The sequence below is a fragment of the Mobula hypostoma genome, chromosome 22 (assembly GCF_963921235.1).
Source record: "Mobula hypostoma chromosome 22, sMobHyp1.1, whole genome shotgun sequence".
In the NCBI taxonomy this organism is placed as follows: Eukaryota; Metazoa; Chordata; class Chondrichthyes; order Myliobatiformes; family Myliobatidae; genus Mobula; species Mobula hypostoma.
Window position 1 is genome coordinate 52,490,250 of NC_086118.1, and position 15,223 is coordinate 52,505,472.

General features: G+C 45.8%; 1 protein-coding gene across 1 annotated transcript in view; it reads left to right on the plus strand.

Moving 5' to 3' along the window:
- The window catches only part of rgs9b (regulator of G protein signaling 9b), a 96,481-nt gene that overhangs the window by 24,137 nt on the left and 57,121 nt on the right, over window positions 1–15,223 (plus strand). The window contains exons 2-4 of the mRNA XM_063030594.1: window positions 8,788–8,884; window positions 13,173–13,223; window positions 14,880–14,986. Coding sequence (XP_062886664.1) covers window positions 8,788–8,884; window positions 13,173–13,223; window positions 14,880–14,986 — 255 coding nt within the window. The remainder of the gene's footprint in view (window positions 1–8,787; window positions 8,885–13,172; window positions 13,224–14,879; window positions 14,987–15,223) is intronic.

Genomic DNA, 15,223 nt, shown 5'->3' on the forward strand with positions numbered 1-15,223 from the left:
AAAACCATTTACAATAGAGGCTGCATCACAGCCTGGTATGTAAACACCAATGCCCTTAAATGGAAAATCCTACAAAAAGTAGTGGATTCGGCCCAGACCATCATAGGTAAAGCCCTCCCCACCATTGAGCAAATCTACATGAAATGCTGTCGTAGGAAAGCAGCATCCATCATCAAGGACTCCCACCACCAAAGTCATGCTCTCTTTTCACTGCTGCCATCAGGAAGGTGGTACAGGAGCCTCAGGACTCACACCATCAGGTTCAGAAACAGTTACCACCCGTCAACCATCAGGCTCTTGAACAAAAGGGGATAGCTTCACATGGCCCATCATAGAAATGTTCCCACAACCAATGGACTCACTTCAAGGACTCTTCATCTCAGGTTCTCGTTATTTATTGCTATTTTTTTATATTTGCATCAGCAAGGTTTCTTGTCCTCTGCACTTTGGTTGAACACCCAAGTTGGGCAACCTTTCATAGATTTTGTTATAGTTACTATTCTACAGATTTGTTCAGTATACCCACAAGAAAATGAATCTCAGGTTGTATATGGTGACATTATATGCACTTTGATAATAAAATTTACTTTGGACTTCGAGATGTTAAAAATCAATAGAAACTACAAGCTAGCAACCAATGATACTTTGAAGTTAGTAGAGTAGTTGTACTCTAGTTGGTATGTGCCTTGCATCTTCCATTGGTTCAAAGGTCAAAGTAAATTCATTATCAAAATACAAATACAACCCTGAGATTCATTTTCTTGTGGACGTACTTAATAAATGTATAGAATAATAACTGTAACAGAATCAATGAAAGACCGGTCAACTTGGGCCTTCAAGCAGAGTGCAGAAGACAACAAACTGTGCAAATGCAAAAGGAAATAAATAATAATAAATAAATAAGCAATACATATCGAGAACATGAGATGAAGAGTCCTTTAAAGTGAGCCCATTGGTTGTGGGAAGTTGAGTGAAGTGATGTCCCTTACATTTTTATCTTGTCTCTGTAGGCCAGTTGGCTCTGGTCCCCTGCTGTGCGAAGATCTCATTTGCCTGAGACTGCACCCTTTCTATAAACTATCCTTGCCTGGGCATCATCTTAATCCTCGGCTTGCTGTAACTTCCACAATGTGAAGCAGTTGTTGACGTGGTGCCCACACTGCAGAACTGGTTAATGGTTTGGATCAGTGCCAATAACCGGCGGGCATCACGGTGCGAGGTAACAGCAATGCCTTCGAGAGACGGTAGAAGCTGGTGAGCATCGATGTTAAATTAGATCACATAAACACTTGGCAACCTTAACAATCCACTCACTGACTCAGCCCAGAATCTCTCAGGAAGTATGAAATTAGGCCATGGGCATGATTTACCCAGCCCTGGCGTTCAGGCTCTCTGGTTTCCATTGGAAATTGAACGAATGAGTTCTGTGCATTAGCTCATTCAATGTGTTATTTCAGCACAGAGAAGACCAGGGATGAAAAACAAGCTCTTATTAGAATCTAATGGCACAGGAAGAGGCCATAATCCCGTTGAGATTTCACTGGCTCAGTGGGTTAGCCAATTAGTCAAAGATTCAAAGTACATCTATTATCAAAGTAGGTATGCTGTATACAACCCTAAAGTTTATCCTCCTGCAGGCACCCAGGAAACACCATGGAACCTGTCCAAAGAAAACATCAAACATCTAATGCATGATTTAAAAAAGAACAAATTGCACAAACAGCAAAAAACAAGTGAATAACACACAAAATATTAAACATCAAACCACGAAGTCCTTGAAACAGTCTAGCTCCATTCAGTTTAGTTCAGTTCAATTAGCGGTCTGTCGTTTGCAGACTGCAGGCTGCAGAGCAGTCTACCTTGATCAAAACAGCAATTAAAAAGGAGTAACCAGAAACCAAAAACACATATAACGTGAACTGCAGAGTCGTCTAAAAACGAGTTCAATCCACAACCCGTGCCGAGCAAACCTTTCCCAAGACCCAGGACTCCTGCACCTTTCCTCCAGTAGTAGCAGCGAGAGGGAAAAGGAGAGACCGGTCAAACACAGGCAGACAGCGCTGAACACCCAGTCGCCTTCTGCTCTCGTCCTCGTTGATAACAACCTTGCTTGACCCTTTAATCAGTGAGTAATGGAGCAGATTATGAGTTCTTGCTTTGCCATTAGGCCACACGCTCCATTCTCAACCTCACTCTGAACCAGGCCAAATTCCCTCGGAGACAGCAAAAGTGCCAGGTCACTCAGTCGGTCCAAAAGCACATCGTCAAAATGTATATGACAGGCTCCAATCGCACGATTAGTAGTAGAAGTATATTGAAAAGAGGGAGAAGAAGTAGTAATAGTTTTGTGAACTGTCTGCAGGAAGTTGCTGTTAGTTGTGTTGGTCACTGGTGCCATCTTGCATCTCTTATCCCTCTCTCTGCCACTCTTCTGCTTCCAGTACGTATCCCAAGTCACATTTATACAGCTCAGAAACAGGCTTATCTTTGCCAACCACAGTGCCTACCTGAGCAAGACCCATTTACCTCTGTTTGGCCCATGTTCCTCTAAACCAGTTCCCAAGCATTTTTATGCCAGGGACCCCCTACCTTTAGCCGAGGGGGTCTGTGGACTCCAAGTAGGGAACCTCTGCTTTAAACCTTCCCAAACCAGGTACCCATCTAAATATCTGAAATGCTGTAGTTGTACCCACCTCTACCAATTCCCTGGCAGCTCGTTCCCTGTACCCAAAGTTTAAAAAGTGTTCAAGTACACACGTGCAATGAGAAAAAGGTGGCGTGGTAGTGTAGTGGTTAGCGTAACACTGTTGTAACGCCAACAAACAGTGATCAGGGTACAGTTTCTTCTGTCTGTAAGGAGTAGGTTCTCCCTGTGGCCTAGTAGGTTTCCTTTGGGTGCTCCAGTTTTCTCCACACCCATACAGTTTGGGTTATTAAATTGTGGGCATGCTACGTTGGCGCTGGCAGCGTGGCGACACTTGCAGGCTGCCCCCAGCACACTGTGTTGGTTATTGACACAAACACCATAATTTACTATATGTTTTGATGCATACATAAGACATAGGAGCAGAATTAGGCCATTTGGCCCACCGTGTCTGCACCATCATTCCATCATGGCTGACTTATTATCCCTGTCAAACCCATTCTCCAGCCATCTCCCTGTAACCTTTGACACCCTGATTAATCAAGAGCCTATCAACTTCAGCTTTCAGTATACCCAATGACTTGGCCTCCACAGCCATATGTGGCAATGAATGCCACAAATTCACAACCCACTGGCTAAAAAAACTCCTTCTCGTCTCTGTTCTAAAGGGACATCCCTCAATTCTGAGGCTGTGTCCTCTGGTGCTAGACTCCCTCTCTGGAGACATCCTTTCCACATCCAGTCCATCGAGGTCCTTCAATATTCGATAGGTTTCACTAGCCTTAACATGACAAATAAAGCTAATATTTTGACCTTTATAAAGGCCAGGGCATGTAGTGATGAATCAACTGGAGGGTGGATCTAGCTCACCTGTTTCCTGGATGATTTTCAAGCTCCCAAAATAATGAATTTCATGTTCCAACATATAGAAGACTAGCAACGAAGTGGAGAATAGTGTGGAGAGGCAGGCAAGGACTTGGTGGGTTTTGTTCACTGGTAAACCACTGAGATATCCCAGGCTGATGTCTCGAGTGTGTTGGCACGTGGCCAAGTGGATAAGGCATCGGTCTAGTGATCTGACGGTTGCTAGTTCGAGCCTCAGCTGAGGCAGCGTGTTGTGTCCTTGAGCAAGGCACTTAACCACACATTGCCCTGAGACGACACCGGTGCCAAGCTGTATCGGCCCTAGTGCCCTTCCCTTGGACAACATCGGTGGCATGGAGAGGGAAGACTTACAGCACAGGCAGCTGCCGGTCTTCCATACAACCTTGCCCAGGCCTGTGCTCTGGAAACCTTCCAAGGCACAAATCCGTGGTCTCACAAGACTAATGGATGCCTATATATATATATATATATATATATATATATATAAAATCTTGAGTGAGTCCCGGTACCAATAGTAAAGTGAACGTGAATATTGAAAACCTAGATAGAGGGGATGTGGAGAGGATTTTTCCGCGAGTGTGTGGGGGGTGGGGAGTGAGGAGGGGTTGAGAGCCTAGGAACAGAGGGCTCAGCCTCAGAATACAATCATGTCCCTTTGAACAGAGATGAGGAATTTCTTTAGCCAGAGGGTGGTGAATCTGTGGAATCCACTGCCACAGATGGCTGTGGAGTTTAGAAGGATAAGGGGGGGGATCTCATTGAAACCTATCGAATATTGAAAGCCTAGATAGAGTAGACGTGGAGAGGATGTTTCCTATAGTGGGGGAGTCTAAGAACAGAGGGCTCAGCCTCAGAGTAGGATGTCCGCTTAGAATGGAGATGAGGAGGAATTCCTTTAGCCAGATGTTGGTGGATCTGTGGAATTCATTGCCCCAGATGTCTGGAGGCCAAGTCACTGGTATATTGAAAGTGACGGTTGACATGTTCTTGATTAGTAAGGGGGGGGGGTCAAAGGTTACTGGGAGAAGGCAGGAGAATGGGGTTGAGAGGGATAATAAATCAGCCATGATGGAATGGTGGAGCGGACTCGAATGGCCTGATTCTGCATCATTGTCTTATGATCTTTCTACGTCAATAGGGGATTTACATAGCCATCACCACCTTGTTTTGGTAAGAGCAGTTTCACCATATAACACTCCTTTTCCATCTCATTTTCCACTGCTTACAGATATGATGAATCACAGGTACAAGTCAGTCCTTGACCCCTTCTGTGCAATGGTTCACTGCATTGCAGTGTAACATCAAAGAAATGCTGTAATTCAATGTGCAGGAAGGTACAATACCTCAACCCTAGCAGGGATTTCATCTCTGCAGATCCCTCTCTCTCGATACGATGATTCAGACAGATCACACAATAAAGAATTGTGCTTCCGGGACAATCTTTCACCTGCTGCCTGAGAAATGATTTATTCTATGTCTGAAGTAAATAATGGAAGATGCTAATTAGAAGTGTACGTACAATTTGCTGATATTTCAGAAAACAAATCTTTAAAATGTTTATTGTTCAGTTGCCGTTAGGAGAGATCAACAGGTCTGACGTGAGACCATACCTGGAGTATTGCGCATAGTCTTGACCTCTGTATGTAGAACGGTCCGGCACAGGATAAGTAACAGAAGAGATTCTGCGGGTACTGGAAATCTTGATGAATGGTCTCAGCCTGAAACATCAACTGTTTTTGTTCCCTTAAAGGTTCCCTGACCTGCTGAGCTCCTCCAGCATTTTGTGTGTGTGTGTAGCTCAGAAGCAGGCTATTTGGTCCACAGTATCTGTGTTGAACAAAATGTGAATTAAGCTAAAATCCTCCTGCCTGTTCGCGATTCATACCCCTCCAGTCCCTGCAGATTCCTTGTCTAACAGCCTTTTAAATGCCACTGTCATATCTACTTCCACCACTCCCCCTGGCAGCCCATTCAGGCAACTACCACTTTCTGTGTTTAAAGAGAAAAAAAACTGCCTTGTGTATCTCCTTTAACTTTCTCTCTCTCTCACCTTAAATGTATGTCCTCTAGTACTTGCCATTTCAAGAGCAAAGAAAATTTATTATCAAAGTATGTGTACCTCACCATATACTACTTTTAAGATTCATTTTCTTGCAGGCACTTACAGAAAAATAAAGAAGTACAACAGAATTTATGAAATAAACTGGGATGGCACTGTAGCATAGTGGTTAGCACAACGCTTTGCAGTACCAGTGACCTGGGCTCCATTCCTGCCGCTGTCTGTAAGGGGTTTGTATGTTCTCCCTGTGACTGCATGGGTTTCCTCTGCGTGCTCCAGTTTCCTCCCACAGTCCAAAGACAGAGTGGTTGGTAGGTTAATTGGTTGTTGTAAATTGTCCCGTGATTAGGCTAGGATTCAGAGGACAATTTACAATGACCAAATAAATCAGGATTGCTGGATGGCCTATATCTCAATAAATAAATTAGCAAAAGTAGACAGAAATGAAGACTGACAAACAGCCAATGCACAAAAGAAGACAAATTGTGCAAATAAAACTATAAATACATAAATAATACTGAGAATGTGAGTTGTAGAGTGTTTGAAAGTGAGTCTGCAGGTTGTGGATACAATTCAGTGTTGAGGTGAGTGAAATTAATTCACGTTGGTTTGGGAGCTTGATGGTTGTAGGGTGTTTCTATCTTGGAAGAAAGATTATGACTGTCTAACCTATCTATGCCTCTCATAATGATCTAAACTTCTGTCAGGTCTCCCCTCAGGCCCTGATGTTCCAGAGAAAACAATTCATTTGTCTGAACTCTCCTTGTAGTTTATAACCTTTAATCCAGGCAGCATTCCAGGTAGCCCTCTTCTGCACCCTCTCCACAGCCTCCTGGAAAGGAGCGACCAGAATTGCACACAGTCTTTAGTTAAGGGAGGATGGACTTGACCAGGAGGCAGCAAATGGGAAATTAATTTGGTTGATTTTTGGAATCGGAGGATTGGTTTATGAAACTGATACTGGTCAGGCCGTGATCTGTGAAGATTAGAAGAACGAGTGATGACATTATTGAAACATTCTGAGGGTGCTCGGCGGACTGGATACTGCCAAGATATCTCCCCTGATGGCAGTGTCTAGAAATTGGTGGTGGGGGGATAGTTTCAGAATTAGGGGTCAACCATTTAATTAGGAGGTGAAGAGACTTTCTCCTCTCAGAGAGCTGCAAGTCTTTGGAGTTTTCTTTCACAGAGCCCAGTGGATTCTCGGCCATTGATTATGCACAAGGCTGTGATGGACGGATTCAGGGTCTGGGGTGCTGTTTGGTTTGTTTATTGTTGCCACATATATCGAGCTACAATGAAAAGATTGATCTGCATACCAACCCTACAGGCCAATTCATTACACAGTGCATTGAGGTAGGATGGGGAAAACAATAACAGAATGCAGAATAAAGTAAAAACTTTGACTGCTTATTCCCTTTTATAGATGCTGCCTGACCTGCTGAGCTCCTCCAGCAGTTTGTGTGTGTTGCTCTGGATTTCCAGCATCTGCAGAATCTCTTGTAAAGTGTCAAGGTGATGAGGGAGATTGCAAAGTCGAGTCTATTTTATCATACTAAGGGAACTTTTAATAGTCTTATAACAATGGGATAGAAGCTGTCCTTGAGCCAATAATGATTGTAGGGAAGAATGGTGTTTGAAAATTAAACCTTTGTTTTAAGCAATAGATTTAAGCAATAAATCTCCATTTACAGGGGCCTGCAATTAAAAGCAGTAATATATCACAGAAAACTGTGTTCCCCACCAAAGAAACTAACCCAATTTTTAAAGTAGTTGCAAGAAAGTGAAAGAGACTGGGCTAAAGCATGAGATAGTTCCTCATTCAGTGGGATTTCTGATAATATTACAAATTATGAATGTTTTGCAATCTTTTACTTCCTGCCCATTATGCCGGTTGGTGCTTAGGGCAGCAATGAAGGTCCTCCATCTCCAGCTGTCCAGCGGTCTTCAGGGCTTCCTTCATCATGCCAGTAGCATCCTTTCGGTTTTCACTACTATCAGCCGTGCAAATCCTGGGTGGAGACTCAGGAATACCGTCGCACTCAGATGTAGAAGGATTCTTCACTGCTGTTTCCATAACAGTTTTGTTTGACCAGTCAGGGTTGTTAGCCCTGAGCTGAACCCCCAAACCTTGAGGACCGGTGGACCTCTGTTAGTCTGGCCTCTACCCTTTGACGTGTTTGGCATGAGTGACCTTACCAAGAGCCAAAGCATAAAGTCCAGTTTCCAGTCAATACAGCTCTCCGGGTCATTGAGGCACACAAGCCTCCAAGCCCAACGACAAGGTTGTGGTCCTCTTGGAAGTTTGCAATCTTGTAGGACAAACCGTATCTTCAATTCATTATCTAGTTCTGCACAAGCAAACAATGAAAGCGGAACTGAAAACTGTATCAGCCAAGAGCAGCCTCTTTATTTCCATTGCTCTGGATTACCAGAGAAGCTGATTATGTTTGAGGCTCACAGTGTGACATCTGTCGATCTGCCCTCTCTAACTGCAGGATGTCCCAGCTTGTCAGTTTCATTGCATCCCAGTGCTGCTGGTCGTTGAAGGTGCCGGGTCCCCAGTGACCCTCACCAGCTTATTTGTTTTTAATGTTGTGATACGGCGCAGAATAGGTCCTACGGGCCCTTCAAACCACGCCACCCCCAGCAACACCACAGCTTCGATTAACCCTAACCTAATTACGGGAACATTTACAATAACCAATTAACCTACCTGGACTGTGGGAGGAAACCAGGGCACCTGGGGAACACCCACACATTCCATGTGGAGGACGTACAGAGACTTCCTACGGGTGGCGCAGGAGTTGAACTCCGAACTCCAGAACGCCCTGAGCTGTAATAGCGTCTCGCTAGCCACTAGGACACCATGGTGCCAGAGAAAGTATCCGTCACAATGAATTGGAAACTAGTGTGAATGTACAAGCCAGTCTTGTGGTGCAGAGAAAGTGTGGACCCACCTGTCTGAGCCTCGAACCAGCTAGAGGCCGATTGCCCTAACGGAATGCTTAAGGGACACCTCTCCTGAGACAAGCCACGTGCCTTGTCATCAGCTGAGGACTGTGCAGTCCCCTGGTATCCCCTCTCCACACCAGCTTTGCCTCGTACAGTTGCAGTTGTTTGCTCTATTGTTTTGGTATGCTTGCTCAGACCTGCTCCCATCTCCTATTCACCCTGGCTGGATCTCTTCTCCCTGTAGATCGAACCTCTGATCATGGAGATGCAGGATTCCGGGACTGGCATCAAAACACACACCCAGAGGCTGATGATCACCACCATTCCTCATGCTATGACAGGTAAGAGGCTCGGCCAAGGCATTGCAGCCAGCCCCCTGCATTTTACCGATTTGATATCTACAAGCTTGTTTAATTCCACTTCACTGCCACTCTGTTACACAACATCGATCTGTGCCCAAGTGGCCCTGGTTCCTGCTAAAGCCGCCTAGTATCAAACCACTAAAGTAATTTACCTGTTTAGCATCTTAACTGAAGTGCATCACTCCCTCAGTGCAGGCAAACTCAATGGTTCAACTTAAAGTCAGAGAATGTATACAGTATACAACCTGAAATCCTTACTCTTCACAGACATCCACAAAACAGAAAGAAAAAACCCAACGAATGAATGACAGAAAAATGTTGGAATACCAAAATGCCCCTCCCCACTCCCATGCACAAGCAGCAGCAAAGCACCAACCCACCCCCACTTGTTCCAGCAAAAAGCATCAGCACCCGCACCGCCCATGCTCTGGAGCAGGACTTGAACCTACAACCTTCTGATACCAGATTTACCCAGAGAGCCATGGAGGAGTACAAACAGAGACAGTCCCAGGATTGGGTAAGATTCCACTCCTGAGGACAGTCTGTAACCCAAAATCATATCACTGCACATAAAGTAAAGTAAAGACATCCGTTAGTCTTGCGAGACCATGGATCTGCGCCTGGAAAGTCTTCACTCTCCAGGGCGCAGGCTTGGGCAAGGTTGTATGGAAGACCCGCAGCTGCCCAGTCTCCCCTCTCCATGACACCAATGGCGTCCAAGGGAAGGACATTAGGACCCATACAGCTTGGCACCAGTGTCGTCGCAGAGCAATGTGTGATTAAGTGCCTTGCTCAAGGACACAACACGTTCCCTCGGCTGGGGCTCGAACTCACGACCTTCAGGTAGCTAGTCCAATGCCTTAACAGCTTGGCCACGTGCCCACACATATATGTGTGATATTTAGAACAGTATAGCCCATAATGTTGTGCTGATCTTTTAATCTTCTTCAAGACCAATTTAACTCTTCCCTCCTACATAGCCCAACCTTATTTGCCCTTGAGAAAATGGAGACCTGTCATCCCGAACTCTTGACCTCACAATCTACTGTACATGAGATAGGAGCAGGAGAAGGCCAAATGGTCTCACCAATCTGCTCTACCATTCAATAAAGTCTAGTTAGCCATCAGATTCCCTGTTCTCTGATTGTCCCAATGTCTGAGGGCCAACCACAATCAACCACAAATACGTTCAAAGCATCCGCTGTGTTAACAGCTCAGGCTGGATTTACAAACTGAGCAATCTAATCCCGTTCTCTTACTCCATTGAACGAGTCTGGTGTGTGGAAATTTGGGTATAGGTTCATTAATTCCTGATTTCTGGGATGGTGGTTGCATAGAGGTTAGTGTAACACTATTACAGTGCCAGCAAACCAGGTTCAATTCTACCGCTGTCTGTAAGGAGTTTGTACGTTCTCCCTATGACCGGGTGGGTTTCCTCCAGGTGCTCCAGTTTCCTCCCACATTTCAAAGATCTAAGGGTTAGGTGTAAGTTGAGGGCAAGCTATGTGGCAATATTTTGCGGGCTGACCGCAGCATAATGCTCTGAGGGGTAATAACTGTTGCTGAACCTGGTGGTGTGAGTCCTGAGGCTCCTGCACCTTCTTCCGATGGCAGCAGCATGTCCTGGGTGGTGGGGGTCCCTGATGATAGATGCTGCTGTCCTGCGACAACACTTCATGGAGATGTGCTCAGTAGTGGAGAGAGCTTTACCTGTGTACGGCTTTTCTTTGCTTTTTCTGTAACTGTCTGCGAGAAAATGAATCTTAATGTAGCATACAGTAACATCTACGTACTTAGATAATACATTTACTCTACTTTGAATATGATCCGGGGAAGAGAGCTCCCAGCTCTTGAGAAACCACCTCCCTCGGGGCAAGAGGGACGCAAATGAACGGACATCCTGGTCCATACCCAACTATCTCCCTGGAACTCAACTCAAAGGAAATTTCAAAGTGGATAAGGTCTGTGGTTCCGTGTTGTGTTGTGTAACCCACTTAATTTTATACCGGGTACCCTAGCAACAGACTAAGCTCATGAAAAAGACGGGCTGTCCGCGTTCACCTTTCGTTGACTGTTTCATCTTCTGTGCAGGGACGAAGGGCGGCATCAAAGAGTCTGGGACTGTGGGGATGGATGTCTTCCGACTGCCACTTCACAAGCAATAAGTGCAGTTGGGTCTGGGCTCACAGCGTGCTGCGTTGGTGCCAGAATCTGTGGCAACACTTCCGGGCTGCCATAAGACCATAAGACAAAGGAGCAGAAGTAGGCCATTCGGCCCATCAAGTCTGCTCCGCTATTTTATCATGAGCTGATCCATTTTATCCTATTTAGTCCCACTGCCCCGCCTTCTCACCATAACCTTTGATGCCCTGGCTACTCAGATACCTATCAATCTCTGCCTTAAATACACCCAATGACTTGGCCTCCACTGCTGCACGTGGCAACAAATTCCATAGATTCACCACCCTCTGACTAAAAAAATTTTTTCGCATTTCTGTTCTGAAAGGGTGCCCTTCAATCCTGAAGTCATGCCCTCTCGTACTAGACTCCCCCATCATGGGAAACAACTTTGCCACATCCACTCTGTCCATGCCTTTTAACATTCAAAATGTTTCTATGAGGTCTCCCCTCATTCTTCTAAACTCCAAGGAATGCAGTCCAAGAGTGGACAAACGTTCCTCATATGTTAATCCTCTCATTCCTGGAATCATTCTAGTGAATCTTCTCTGTACCCTCTCCAACGTCAGCACATCCTTTCTTAAATAAGGAGACCAAAACTGCCCACAGTACTCCAAGTGAGGTCTCATCAGCGCCTTATAGAGCCTCAGCATCACATCCCTGCTCCTATACTCTATCCCTCTAGAAATGAATGCCAACATTGCATTCGCCTTCTTCACTACCGACTCAACCTGGAGGTTAACTTTAAGGGAATCCTGTACGAGGACTCCCAAGTCCCGTTGCCCTCAGCACATCCTTGGGTTGTGTTGGTCGTCAACGCAAACAACGCATTTCACTGCGTGCTTTGATGTGCCACATGATAAATTGATGAGGGTGAATCAGCAAAGCTTCGCCCCTTAACCTTACTTGCGTCTATCCAGGGAAGCTGGTCGTCTCCCCACCTCCACTGTGTCAAACCGCAGCTTTGCATATATTTATGTACTGCTGCTGCAAAACAACAGAACTCACAACATAATAAACCTGACTCTGATTCTCAAAGCCTGTACCACCAGGCTCAAGGACCGCTCCTACCACGCGGTTATAAGACTATTAAGTAGTTCCTAGCGCGACCTCACAATCAAGCTCGTTATGACCTTGTTGAACAGAAGGACAGCGCTGTGCACTTTCCAAATCAGCCACGCAGGTGGGAAGGCAATAAGTTTTCCGGCTAATGTACTGGCCCCAGCTTTAGAGTGACCCATTTACCCTGCGGACTCAGATTCGGAGTTATTTCACATGTATGTTGGAGCACACAGCGAAATGCGTCATTTGCGTTACAGCCAGCGCAACATAAAGGAGGTGCTGGGAGGGCAGCCGCAAGTGTCGCTACACAGTCTGGTGCCAACATAGCATGCTCACAGTTTGACGCTGGAATATGTGGCTAATCATACCAGAAGGCGTAGGTTTAAGGTGAGAGAAGGGAAGATTTAAAGACGACCTGAGCAACAACATCTTCACACAACAGAGTGGTGGGTATGTAGATTGAGCTGCTGGAAGTAGGAACAATTACAGTGTTTGGACGGGTACACGGATAGGAAATGTTGAAAGGATATGGGCCAAATGCGTCCATCATTAAGGACTCCATCACCCAGGACACACACTCTTCTCATTGCTTCCAGCAAGGAGGAGGTACAGGAGCCTGAAGACACACACTCAACATTTCAGGAACAGCTTCTTCCCCTCTGCCATCAGATTTCTGAACAGACCATGATCCCATGAACACTTCAGCATTGTTTTTCCCTCTCTTTTTGCACTACTTATTTAATTTATTGTAATTTTTTGTTTTTTCATTATTATGTGTTGAAATGTACGATGTATTACTGCAAGACAACAAATTGTACAATCCATGCTGGTGATATTAAAACCTGATTCTGATTCTGAAATGCAGCAAAATTGGTCTAGCCTGGGTTGGCATGGGCAAGTTGGTCGAACGGTCTGTTTCTGTCCTGTGTAACTCTAGGATTCTTTGAAGGCAGTGACCTGAGTTTGAATACTCTGTGAAGTTGGGCTTCAGCAGGAGTTGACACCATGCTGCCTTCTCTCTTTGCAGGAAATGATGTGTTGGAGTGGCTGATTCATCGTCTGCAGGTCACAGAGGAAGGTAGGAGATCAGTAAAACACCCTGGAATCATCCTCCCTCCCTTCCCCAGCCCTCTGCCACTTCCCTGAACTGTAACCTGAATCTCTTCCCTCCCTTCCCAATGAGTGATCCTAGAGACTAGTCCCACAGTGTGGTGCGGTGTTGTCCACCAGTGCGGCAGTCGGTGAGGACGAAGGCGGATCTGACACAGTAATTCAAGCAGAAGCCGCCACTGAACCGTCTCAGGTGCTGGTCATCTCTGGACCTTGCACCATCCAATGAGATGGCGCACTGGTAACTTTGACCAATCACGTGGAGCAGCTGGGTGGCTTTGACCAATGGCATGGGGAGCTGGTGACTTTGACCAATAGCATGGGGCCTGGGCCATGGCTCAGATTTATGGTGTTTTACTTACAGATAAGGTGAAAGATGTGTTGGCACGTGGCCAAGGTTAAGGTGTTTGTCTAGTGATTTGAAGGTTACTAGTTCGAGCCTTGGCTTGGGCAGCGTGTTGTGCCCTTGAGCAAGGCACTTAACCACACATTGCTCTGCGACGACACTGATGCCAAGCGGTCCTAGTGCCCTTCCCTTGGACAACATCAGTGACATGGAGTGGGGAGACTTACAACATGGGCAACTGCTGGTCTTCCATATAACCTTGCCCAGGCCTGTGCCCTGGAAACCTTCCAAGGCGCAGATCCATGGTCTCACGAGACTAACGGATGCCTATATAAAAAAAAGGTGAAAGATTCACCAGTGTCTAGTGGAGGGAAGGAATTTAGTAGATATAGGAGGAGTAGGATGCTGGAGATCTGGAATAAACATGGAAATACTCTGCAGGTTAGACGGCATCTGTGAAGACAGGAGCAGAATTAATATTATGAAATGAGTATAAAGAAAATATGCTCAGCTGCTGCCAGGACCTGAGTGATGAGGAGAGGTTTGGCTGCCTTGGACTTTATTCCCTGGGGTGTATGAGACAGGGGGTTGAGCTCGGACCTTATTCCCTGGGGTGTATGAGACGGGGTTGACCTCGAACTTTATTCCCTGGGGTGTATGAGATGGGGGTTGAGCTCGGACCTTATTCCCTGGGGTGTATGAGACGGGGTTGACCTCGGACTTTATTCCCTGGGGTGTATGAGATGGGGGTTGACCTTATAGGGCAGCATTGAGTCATGAGGGGTGTAGATCAGGTGAATGCACACAGCCTTTTTCTCAGGGGAAAGGAATCAAAAACTAGAGGGCACAGGTTTAATGTGAGCGTGGAGAGATTTAAAAGGGACCTGAGGGTCAATTTGTTCAAGCAGATGGTGGTGGGCATGCAGAATGAGCTGCTAGAGAAAGTGGTTAAGGCAGATACAAATATTTAGAAGACAGTTGAACACAGATAGGGATAAGGGCCAAACGCGGGCAAATGGTACCAGGTTAACAGTCCTGATGAAGGGTCTTGGTCCGAAATGCGGACTGTTTACTCTTTCCCTGGCCTGCTAAGTTCCTCTAGCATTTACGCCATAATGTTTGTTTGTACAGAATGATCCAATGTATCTGTATATACAAATTGTATATATGAATAATGAGTGTGAAGTACTTGCCAGTAATGTCTCTTCCGTTGATCTTTTGCTTGGGTAACTCCTCTGAAGTAACTGTTTTTTGTCGTTCAATTGTTCTGTTTTTTAGAAGGCAGCCTATTGGGAAATCTACTTGTGAAACTTGGATATATCTACCCTTTACAGGAGCCCAAGAACTTAGTCCTGAAGCCAGACAACAGTCTTTACAGGTTCCAGGTAAGCAAATCCGATAGTGGTACTGAAGTGGGAGGCATAGAGATGGAGCAGATGTGCTCCACTCCCCCCCCCCCCGCCCCCTGCCACTCCCTGTGCTTGGCTCAAAGCTGAGACACAGAAGAGACTGCAGGCACCAGAGATCCAAATCAACATGCAGACAAAATGCTGGAGGAACTCAGAGGGTCAGGCAGCATCCACCGAGAGCACTGGACAGCTGATGTTGATGCAAGGTCTCGG